Consider the following 12,246-nt stretch of genomic DNA (forward strand, 5'->3'; position numbering starts at 1 on the left):
ACATTCTCCAACTGCTAAAGATACAATGTACCATAAATGTTTTTCATCAGTCACCAAAATACAAGTCAGCTCAACCAAAATTGAGAATGTCTTCAATGACATTAACTCCATGATAACATTTTAGTCTTGTGTTAAAATCTCAAATATAATAAACCAAAATGTAATGCGATCCAAATGAAACTGTGACTTGTGTCCTACTCACTAAAAAGTGAGTTTACACAGCCCACACTGCAAGCTGGCGCATCATTGCCAAGTTACATGAGGGTGAGAGATGAGGAAAAAAAATCCTGCTTGCTTATATTCATTTTTAGAGATCATCGTCTTCGCATTAAAGCGTTTCAACAGGCATCACGTCTATTTCCATGCCATCTGCTGCTTGTTTGGTTCTGCACCAAACAAACACACTGCTATTACAGCTAGAAATAATAATTAAGCCAGACTCTTATTCTCTTCGACAACATATTATTATTATTATACAATAAGATTACGAATCTGTGGCAACTGAAGCTCACAGGTCAACTTGTACCTTCGTCTCATGGCTGCACTACTTGAGGAGGACATTTTGCAACACTAGGGGGCAGTCTTGCGTCGAGGCTGCAGCTTAAGTTTTATTTTTATTATTATTATTAATTTTTTTTATTCATTTTTTAAAATTATTATTATTATTTACTTATTTATTTTACTAAAAAAATATTTATTTTTATTTTTATTTATTTATTATTATTATTTTGATGTCATCATTATGTATTGGTATTTATGGACAGAAGTGCCACTATGAATCATAAAGTTAAGATTTCTGAATTGGCCAAACTGAGGGGAGCCACTTGCCTGTTCTCAAAGACAATCTTCTGCAGCAACAAGAGCTGACAATCTTAAAAGCAAGTCTTCTGCTGCATGCAAAAATGCGGACATTTAAATACCGCTTGTTTTTATTGTCAGCATTGACCTGAATACGGAGGAAATGAAAAAAAAGAGTGACAAAAGATAAGGAAAAAGACTGCAGACAAATGAAAGCTTTTTTCTTAATCAATAATGAACCTGTGATCCATGGCTGGTCTCCAGGGGCTAACACAAAAGGTTGCAAAGGTTGTAAAAAGCTCTTATCATGATTGATATTGTCATTCAAAGTCTTCTATTCTGTTATAAAGGAGCCTTGTGATTAAAGTATACCCGCACAACAAAGATGCAACAATTACTAGCTAATCAACATGTTATATTGCACTTTGAACAGTGTTTACTGAGGACAAAGTCACCTTGCTCCTTTCATATGGATGCATTCATCTGCAATATCTGACCTCGCATCCCACTCAAGTTCACCGTCTCCTTCAGCGCGGCAGCGCCTCTTATTCTATTTGCTAAATTAGCTCCAGCACATTAGGTTGACTTTGAGCTCAGACATGACGTCGTGGTTCGATTTGTTCCTTCTCCACCAAACTCCTTCATCTCTATAAATACGGATACTTTCTCAGATAAGCAGCTTCAAATAGTAGTTTCCGTATGAGTCTTTCTTAACTTAGTAAGTCAATTCAGTTCAATGGGCCTCACCAGACAAATCCCATCTGACACAGAATTAGATCATCAGACTGAGGATGCCAAGTGAAACTGGGTTGACTGATTTTACTCATGAATGACACCATTTTTTTTTTTTTTTAAGTACCATAGTAAAAGCAGCACGGAGCAGGAGGGGTTCTCCTCTGTGTTTATTGAGGGGGGAGAGAAGCTCGACAGATGCCAGTAACGAGAGCAGAAGCGCTTTAGCCTTCCTTTTCTCTGTCATTCTGGGCTTGTGACAAGTGAGGACGAGAAGTGTTTGGAGCTTCTTGTCTGATTCATTGAAGACCAAGATGATGGAGCCAGAACTGAGATTCTTGGAGGTGAGGCGTGCGCTCTGAATGTTATGTTGCTGTTGCTTAAATTGTAGTTCTTTTTAGCAAAGTAGTCTTGAAAATGAAGTCTGTCTACTTTACACCCCATTCGAGACAAACACCTCCTCTTGGCTCTGCAAACGTCAGATCAAACGGTGGAAGTGTGTTTTTATGAGATTTGAAAGTGGTGCGCCAGGAAACACTTTTCCTCTGACTTTTGTTCACAGCCAGCAGGAAGATGTTTTTGCAAGCGAGGCTTAGCGTGTCTTTCATTCAACAATAAGTCGGCGAGGAAGTTATGCAGATTTTCATCTTGAGGGATTTAGGGAAATGTGCGGGTTTGTCGTTGTGTTGTGGGGGGGAGAAAGAGAGAGAGAGAGACAGAGAGAGAGAGAGAGAGTAAAAAAAAGCATCAAATTGTGGTATTCCGGGAGTTGTTGATACATTGTCCTATTTTCTTGCCACATCTTCTTCTGGGCTGTGATCCCAGCTTCTAATCTCTCCAGAATGGTCAAGCTCATCGTTGAGTCTGTGTGTGGCTTCCATGTTTCTCCAACAGCTTGTACATGCTATAAATCTTGTTTGGCCTCAATGCAGTAGTGGGGAAACTTTGTTATTGGAAAACTGTGATTTACATGCATGTGGATTGGATGCTCGAATCCCTACAAAAGCATATTGTGCGGCTAATATTCATGCATAGGCTATACATGCGGGATACCATCACGGAGGTGGCCACCAAATAACTTTGAGTGGAACATATAGTGTTGACATTTGGATTTCTATAAGCAAAAATTTAAGAAACACTTTTTTTTTTTCTGGTCTAAATGCACTCTTAAAAAACGAATTGTTAACCACATTAATTGAATTGCTTTAAGTGGTAACACATGATTGAATTACGTTAATACAAAATTAATATATTAAGTTTAATGAACTCACTAAATTAAACTTAATGTCCTCATGATTGATTAAACTTAATACAGGGTGTCCATAAAGTCTCTTTACCATTTCAAAAATTTATTAAAAATGCAATTGATTAGATATTTTATTCAGATTTGTTCTATTGTATTTAGCGTTTATTAAAGTTTTTTTTTTTTTAACCTCTTTTAATATACTTCTACATGGGCACCATTAGTTGCACGAAGCACATCAATCATTTCTTCCATACTTAGTTCTGTAGTTTCGCTGAGTCTGCCTATCCGATTTTGTTTCAATAAACCATGAGAAACATTGCGCCTTCTCTTGAGGGTGATAAAAAACTTTAATAAACACTGAATACAATAGAACAAATTTGAATAAAATATCTAATTAATTGCATTTTTAATAATTTTTTTAAATGGTAAAGAGACTTTATGGGCACCCTGTATATTAACATGGATTAACTTTATTCAATTGTGTGTTACCACTTGAAGCAATTCAATTAAGTTGGTAAACAATTTCTTGTTCTTAAGTTGGTTCAACAATTATATTTTTTTAGTGTCACATTTTGCACCAGGATGAAACTTAAAAAATAAACCAAACAAAATTGGGAAGCTTTTGGTGGGGAATTTTTTTTAAAAAAGCCATATGGCTCCCATATGAATTGGAATTGCACTTCTAATCAATTCCTGACCTAAAGATCTTTGCAGCTTTTTTATCTTGTGTGATGGGTTTCAAGCAAACTTTTTGTGCCTTTAGCTGTGAGTCCCGTGGGTCTCCAACCTGCCCGCGGGTTAATTACATTCACCTGCCATCCCAAGCAGAAACCCATCCATTATTAGATGGCAGGAGTAAATCCCTCATGGGTTTGATGAGGAAAGTTTTACTACATTTAAGAATCCTGTTGCTACTGTGTCCATGTTCGCGTTACTAAAATATGAACATGCTATTTGGGTCATCATGAATCTTCGCATGCATTTCTTCCTACTCGCTCCCTCTTTTTCTTCTAAGACTTTCATGTGTGGTCATTTGCCTATTTCTTGCTCCCTCGCTCATCTTCCTCTTCCTCTCTTGATGCTCCCTCGCTCATCTTCCTCTTCCTCTCTTGATGCTCTAGTTGAGCTGTCAGTGGCAAAGTGAGCTGGGATGAGACCCAGCTTGGCTTGAAATGAGCCTTGCTGTTGCATATATCCCCATGATGCTGACACGCATTGATTTGTGACTCAATTACAATAAAAACAGAGAAAAGAGGTTAGGGGAGCAGTCATGTCATTATAGCAACCATGGTCCAGGGATAAGTAGTTGTCTTCATCATGCCACACTTCAGGTATGTTTTTATTTATTTTATATATATTTTTTAAAAAAAGAGCAGTGTTGAGTTTGTGCAAAATATATCTTTTATATTCTTGGCCCAAAAGTTCAATTAGATTCTAAAAATAAATAAATAATGAATAATAAATAATAAATAATAAATAATAAATAATAAATAATAAATAATAAATAATAAATAATAAATAATAAATAATAAATAATAAATAAATCTCTCTAAAGACATGTGAGAACATGTTTTATTATGAGCCAACTAACCAATATTGAACTTCTTGGCCATAATTCCAAAAGGTATATTTGGCACAAAAACAATATTGCTCTTCACCAAAATAATAACTTATCTTCTGTTTTACCTCAGACAGGAGATGATGGGAATTATAAATAGTTTAAAATAACAGCCATTGTTAGCAACAACAACAAAAATTACAAAAAAGAAAAAATATTGGAATATCAATTAAAAGTAAAATAACAACAGGAAAAGCCTACTAGAACATCAAATATTTATTTGGGGTTAATCAGAGGCACTTTAAATGGTGACAGGTGTGCTTTGAATCACGTTTAACATGACTTGTAATGTGCATAGTGAATTGTGAAAACAATCCAGAGGGTGTGTAGACTTGTGCAACCGTATCATTTCAGTTGTTTATTTTTACTTCCCTTCTTATACAGGCTATAAGTCACATGAATGGTGTAAATAGTTTTGAAATGATTTATCTTAAGCTATTTTTCGGTAATCACAAAAATCTGGCATTTGTCAGGGTGTGTCGACTTTTAAAATCCATAAAAAACAAACACATTTCCTTCTGTCTTTATTCTATTTTCCCTCCCTTGTCTTATTTTTAGTCTTCCTGCACAGCGTGTGCGTGTGTCCTGAGGGCTTTGTCTGTAACACCTAACATTTAGCATCCAGTCCTGCGAGGCCTAGAAAAGACTAAATGCATCAGGAGCACAGAAATACAAGTCTACAATACACTCGTGAGGAAAATCTAATCAATTGAATTAGTATGAGAGGGCGTTATCATCATTTGACTGTGGTCGTGAAAAAAGACTATTAAGACTCTATTTCAGTATGCTAAAGGCATCGAGCTCTGCCTTGTAGTATTTTTCTTTTCTTTGGTTGAGTTATTCAGAAATCATATTTCACATTGGTTTTCACACCAGTGACTCGTCTATTTCTGTTTTGTTTTTTTACAAACCCAGTAATCACGTCATTATCCTTTCAGAGCCTGGACAGCACCAAATCAATTTAATTATATTCTGTAGTACAGTATTTCCCAACCTTTATTGAGCCAAGTAGAAAATCCAAACAAAAATGTCAGAAAATGAATTGATGATGATGATCCCATTTATTCACAAATTAACTTAGTGTGAAAATGAACCCTGTTTAATTAAAGTTCATTTACTCACAGGAAGCCAGGACTCATTTTGTCTCGTTGGTTGGAAATCACCGACATATTGACCATTCCTCCATTTTCCAGTGATTAACCTAATTAGGGTTACAAATGAGCTCTGTCGACTCTTTGGATTGGGCATCACTCAAAACATCAGAAGTTGAAAATGTAGTTGATTCAACATTAACTATTTTTGTTGGTGTGCAAGGCTGACAGTTAATAAAGGTTCTATCCACCCAAAAAAGTTCACAGAAAATATTTCCTATTTTTGATTTTTTGAAACAATTAAGTGAAAAAATCAACTACTGGGTGGTTAACAACAACGATTTTTGGGCCAATGATGTACAGTATTTTCTACGTCCGTGGAAATAAATTTGAAATAATACGAAGTGTAAACCTTTATTTTGGTAGCAAACTCCGGAAGTGCTGCTCGTCAGTACAGCGGCTAACTTGATACAGCCGATAAATCGACTCCCAGGCAGGTTTGGATGTTATTACCGGGAGGATTCGGTGCTGAATTTGGGCTAAGGAAAACTCGGTGCAATGACAGCCTCGAAGGATCCGAGCAAGAAGAAATCAAAAGAGGATCCGCAAGATGAGGTACATTCATAACACTCTCATCAACTTACAGCAATCATCCATGGGCTTGTGTTGTGCGCACTCCCCGACGAGACAATTAAAGTGCAACGTTTGTCTGGTTACTGGCTCTGTCCACTGTGATGTTGTTAAACATGTATTGGATGCTTATTGTTACCATCCTTTTCTCTTGCGTTGAGTTGTGACGTATTTTCCCGTTCCCGAGCTCCCATTTGGATGATTGCCTCCGGTTGTTGAATGTGAGCAGGTGCGACAATTGAAAATGTTTAATCTCTCACTGTATGACGTGTTACATAAATAGAGATTAAGTCACGAACAGGAGTTGGATGCAATAAAGCGTGGTTATTGTTATATTATGCGCTTATATAGAAGGTAGGATAACGGTGCATTTGCACTGGCAGCAACAACACATGCAGTAAATAATGTCAACTTATTTGTGTTGTCTCAGTGACCTGTTGAAAACGTTGCAGAGACTGACGTGTGACTTTTTAGGGGGTACCAGGAGGATGAATGATGGTTAATAGTACCTACGGTTTCTTTGTGAACGTGAATTACACACTGTGGTTGTGAGCGCCGGCGTGCATGCAGAGTCCCTCAGATTTTCCCACAGGCTCATTCAGGAAGCTTTCCCCTAATTTTCTTGATTAATTCAATTGTAGACTGTAGTTTTTATTATGTATTGCACCAAAAAACATGTCAGGTTAATTCAAGTTCAAAGATTTTGAAGATTTATTTAAATTTAAAATTTGTATTTCTCTATTAAAACTGATTTTTAAACATTTTAGGCACAATTTGCATTTTACCTTTTTTTATTGAATCATTATTTAAAGGTAGTTTTTGCACGTGTTAAGCAAAGTGTTCATTTTCAAACTGGGCAGAATATCACTATGGCTTACAATAATTATTGGACTGTTGCGTAAAAATTGCAACCTATACTGCTGTTGTGACCACAGTGGCGATGCAATTCCTTAAAAAAAAAAAAGGCAAATAAAATCCCATAGAAATTGATTGGGGCACTGCGTCAAGTGGCCTCATGAGTCCGCTTTTTCAGGCACTAACCGAAAGACATTTTCATCTTGTCGTACTTCCAATCTTTATCTTGGTGTCAATATTATTTTCTGAATCTGTAAACTCACACTTCTGTGTTGATTGCAAGAAGGGAAAATTGAGATTTACGTTAGTGTGTCTTGCATTGTGACGGGAACCAATTTGGAGTAGGGGTCCTGGGCAAAACCTAAAAAAAATCTCCTACTCATCAGCAATAATATTCCCCCATTTTGCATAATTTTGGGTGATTTGAGTTGTTCTGCCACTTTAGTAAAGCAATCATTTTTGTATTTTTTTGTATTGCCTTAAAGCAAAGAAAATTAAAATTTTAAAAAGTATTCCATCAACAGCTATGTCATAATTAAAAAAAAAAAAGTACTTTGACTTACAAAAAAACTGCTCTGACAAAAAAATAATAATTCTCACTGATTTTGAGAATGAGCACATCCGCTCCAAAACTTCTGAGTGTTCATGAGTATTATGTAGATTTTATATTTCTAACTGTTTTTACAGCAATTTGCTGAGGTGGATTTTCTGAGTAATAATTGCCAAGTCATTCTCTTACGCCGTAAGGTGAAGCCAGTCGGCACGTGCGCCCGTCACGTGACCACCACCACCACATCTATCCCAATGAAAAAGACCATTCAAATGTCCGACTTTGAAATTTCCTGGAATTTTCCAACCTGGCTTCTTGTCACCTGTGACCCCGATGAGGTTCTTTTTTCTTCGCCTTTTCCAGCTGACAGACTCTTTCACATCTCGCTTTGCAGTCAGCTTAAGTGAGTGCGATAACAGCAGCGAAGTGAGTCTCTGAAGACTTTCACACAGCGCGCACATTGAGAACCAGATCATAGAAGTTGAACTAATAGTCAGAGAGCGGTTAATGGTTCGGTGGCGTGTGAGGAACACTCTGCTGTGTGTGTCTGCCCCATTAATTAAAATGCTCTGCTTTCCACCTCGCTGGCTGTATGTGTGATACAGATGGACACATGAATGCCCGGATGACAACTAACCCTTATATGCTATTTGGCTCAAACTTGACTGTTTTGACATTTTATAGCTATAAAAATACCCCAAAGATTATTCTTTCAACTGCAATTTGGGGACTTATCTCAAAGGCAAAAAAAAAAAGTGACCCAAAATGCACAAATAGGACAATACTTTATGTATACATATATAAAAAATAAAAAAAATCATTCTTTAACTTTTCTACAGGTGCTACAAAAACTGTCTACTAAACTTGTGTGTACAATTAAAAATCATTACATTCAACAGGTTTATTTTAGTGCTGTCAAAGTTAACTCATTGATTAGTCACACAAAAATTATTGCATTAATCATGTATTAACGCAGCTTAATCCCCCTATTAACTACAACTGCAGGTGATCCTTTATCTTAACAGCGGATGGTTACGTTAAAGGTACCACAGCAATAACCATAACTGCATGCATTAAAGTAAAGCATTTAATAAATGTTTGCATATGACATTCAAAATATTTGTTCTCGTCAAAATATTGGGGTCATTATTTTTTTTTTCATTTTTAAATTATGCAAGTAATTAACTGATTAGAAAAAGAGGAGGATGAGAGCGTGCAGTGGATCAAAAAAAATGTGGAAGACATACTTTCAATGTTGAAATAATTAACACATAACAGGTGCTCTTCAAATTAGGCGGGCAAAAAGTGTTGATAAAAATCCTTTTTAATTTATTGATTAATCATGATTAATCAAAATCCTAAAATGTGATTAATCTGATTTAAAAAAAAATATTGTTTGACAGCTCTAGTTTATTTGTAAGTATAACTTTATCAAGATTTAAATATTTTATGAACAATCGATTCTTTCATTGAAGAACAAAAATATGACTGGTGAGTTAAATATTACTCAGTTTAAGTTTTTTTTTTTTTTAAACGTCAATTCCCCGTGCTCAAGCCTAGTCCCTTAATTTTTGCCGAACCTTTCAGGCAATGCGGTCTCCACATTTAAATGCGTGAAATAGGGCTGTTTTAGTCAGGTTTTTGCTAAAATAAAATTTCCTTAACTATATTTATCTTCCCTTATAATTTTGTAAATTTCTGGTTTAATTAACATACATTCTAACGGAAACAGCTTTGAAATTTCTTAGAATTTTGCCACTCTACTTAGACCCAATGATCTGACGTTTTTGAGTGTGTTGCATGTCTACAGGAGTTTGTGGACACCAGCACTCCTCAAAGGAACTGGAAGGGGATCGCCATCTCTCTGCTGGTGATTGTGGCTGTCTGCTCACTCATCACCATGTCTGTGGTCGTCCTCACACCTGGTAATACTGACACACACCTGAAATGCTGCCAATCACAGTGGGAGATAATCACAAAAAATAGTAGCATGAAAATGGACATGTTAAAAAAGAAAGTACATTTTGAGTATGACATATATTGTGTTTCTATTTGTTTTTAACTCATTCGCTGCCATTAACGGCTATATACGTCAAAAATTCATTTGAACTATTTCTATTTGACATTTTTTCCCATTTTTGTTAACAAGAGGATGAAAACTTAGAAAAAAATGTTTTTTGTACATTTAGAACAGATGTAAAATGTGTGATTAATCGTGAGTTAACTAGTGAAGTCATGCGATTAATTGCGATTACAAATTTTAATCGCCTGATGCCCCTAATTTACGAAAAAAATTAATAATCTTTTTTTTTTCTAAGAAAAGATTATTTAAATAATTTCGTAAATCACCCAATTCTTATATCTGTTCCAATACAATGAAAAAAAAAATTCTAGTAATTAAATTTTTTTCCACTTTTGTTTACAAGTGTACGAAAAATTTGAATTTTTTTATTTATCTTACATTTAGAACAGTTTTGTTTTTTTTAAATAATCGTGAGTTAACAATTGAAGTCATGTGATTAATTACGATTACAAATTTTAATCGCCTGATGCCCCTAATTTACGAAAAAAATTAATAATCTTTTTTTTCCTAAGAAAAGATTATTTAAATAATTTCGTAAATCACCCAATTCTTATATCTGTTCCAATACAATGAAAAAAAAAATTCTAGTAATTAAATTTTTTTCCACTTTTGTTTACAAGTGTACGAAAAATTTGAATTTTTTTATTTTATCTTACATTTAGAACAGTTATTTTTTTTAAATAATCGTGAGTTAACAATTGAAGTCATGCGATTAATTACAATTAAAAAATTGAACCGCGTCAGCGTTAAAAAAAAAAAGATTATTAAAAATTAGGGGCGTCAAGCGATTAAAATTTCTAATCGTAATTAATTGCATGGCTTCACTAGTTAACTCACGATTAATCACAAAATTCGGTTCTAAATGTACAATTTAAAAAAAAAGGGTTTTCAAACTCTTGTTAACAAAAGTGGGAAAAAAATGTTTTACTAATAAAAATAGTTAAAATAATTTTTGGACGTCTATAGCCGTCAATGGCAGTGAATGAGTTAATTTGATCATTGGTCAGTTGGGGTGCAAAATGGTAGGGAGAATTTCCAGTAAATTTCCATGGAAAGATAAAATAGGGGATTTGGGATTTATAGTGAAAGCCCTAAAATTCATATGGGATAAAGATTATTCACATTACTTCCCATGGAGACATTCCAACTTTTACTTTCATTTATTTTGCTCTATTGGTCTGACTTTCCTGCGATGCTTACTTTTCCCTTTCTCTAGCCGATCTCCCAGGCAGCATCAAGTCTGCATTGACTGTAGATGATCTGTACTCTTCAGAGTTCACTGTGCACGACCCAGAAGTCACATGGATAAGTGGTGAGCACTCAAGAGAAAAATCTACATGCTAAATGCCATTAGGGAATTGACCCTTAATGATACAAGTCTGCATGCAAATGAGGCTCATTAAGAAACCATAGTCCTGGTACACACATAAAGATGTTCAATTATGAAATGGGTGTCTAGTGTCAGCACATAAAGATAGAAAATCAGGCATTTCACATAATCTCATACGATATATTTAAAGACGTAAGATAGTCAAGCATTTGACCCCCAAAGTAGCTTTTATGATTGCAAAGCATGAGTAAAAAGTGGAAGAGAATTCTAAAAGCCAGCCTCATTTCCACTACCTGCCATATAGTATGAAGTTGGAATAAAAATACCATCAACTCACACACAGGGAGCCAAAACTGTGAACAGGAAAATAAAATCTCCATCTGAAACAAAAGGTGTGGATGAGGTGATCTCAGCTGTTAATGGCCACAATATTAGGCACACACGCTCAAGCCATATACAGGCCTTTTTCCATGCATATAATGAATATGGTTGAGCCAATATAATTTCTTTAAATGTAATTTGTTTATTAATGTGTTTGTAGTGTGCATCAATATATAATCATCGTTAGTCTTTTGAATATTTTGGAAGCAGCGACCTGAACACTGCATTGAGAAGCACTAATTATAAAAAAAAATATTTTTTTATTGACACACATTGACTTGCTGGAGGCTTTGCTTTGTACGTCGTCTCTGCAGGTGACTGATTGTTTTAATTAAAGGCATTCGTCATGGCTGCTGCTTTTAGTTCTCACAACACAAGACTGATTGTAGGCATCTCGTGCTGGAATTAACTCAGCTAATCTCTTCTCCACACAAGGTCACAGTTGAGGACAGCTTTACCCTATTCAGTGAGATGTACAGCCAAATGCTTCGTGAGCAAAATATTTGTCGATCACATTTCAATCAGTCGAGATATTGACTTTGGCTCCGTATATGCATGAATGACTTGCTTCCGATGAGGCCTAACTCATTCACTGCCATTGACGGCTATTGACGTCAAAAATTCATTTGAACTATTTCTGTTATTTTAACATTTTTTCCACTTTTGTTAACAAGAGTATGAAAATCTAGAAGAAAAAAATTATTGTACATTTAGAACAGATATAACATTATGCAATTACAATAAAAAAAAAATAATCACCTGACGCGATTTAAAAAAAGAAAGAAAAGATTATTAAAAAATTTGCAGTCAGGCGATTAATTTTTTTTTTATTGTAATGAATGGACTGCTATTTAAATACTGCTTTTTTAGCTATTACAAGTGCTACTACAAAAAGTTCTACTACTATTACTATTGTTACAAGTACTACATAC

General features: G+C 35.1%; 1 protein-coding gene across 5 annotated transcripts in view; it reads left to right on the forward strand.

Annotated features, from left to right (window-relative positions):
* The window catches only part of LOC144055290 (inactive dipeptidyl peptidase 10-like), a 30,932-nt gene that overhangs the window by 569 nt on the left and 18,117 nt on the right, over positions 1-12,246 (forward strand). For 2 of the 5 annotated variants that reach the window (XM_077571144.1, XM_077571166.1), the window contains exons 2-3: positions 9,331-9,445; positions 10,820-10,915. In XM_077571144.1, coding sequence (XP_077427270.1) covers positions 9,331-9,445; positions 10,820-10,915 — 211 coding nt within the window. Of the gene's footprint in view, positions 1-1,728; positions 1,875-5,932; positions 6,101-9,330; positions 9,446-10,819; positions 10,916-12,246 lie in introns of those variants that run through there. The other 3 variants (XM_077571157.1, XM_077571151.1, XM_077571177.1) reach the window with 3 other exon arrangements.

This window comes from Vanacampus margaritifer, chromosome 1 (assembly GCF_051991255.1).
Source record: "Vanacampus margaritifer isolate UIUO_Vmar chromosome 1, RoL_Vmar_1.0, whole genome shotgun sequence".
NCBI lineage: Eukaryota > Metazoa > Chordata > Actinopteri > Syngnathiformes > Syngnathidae > Vanacampus > Vanacampus margaritifer.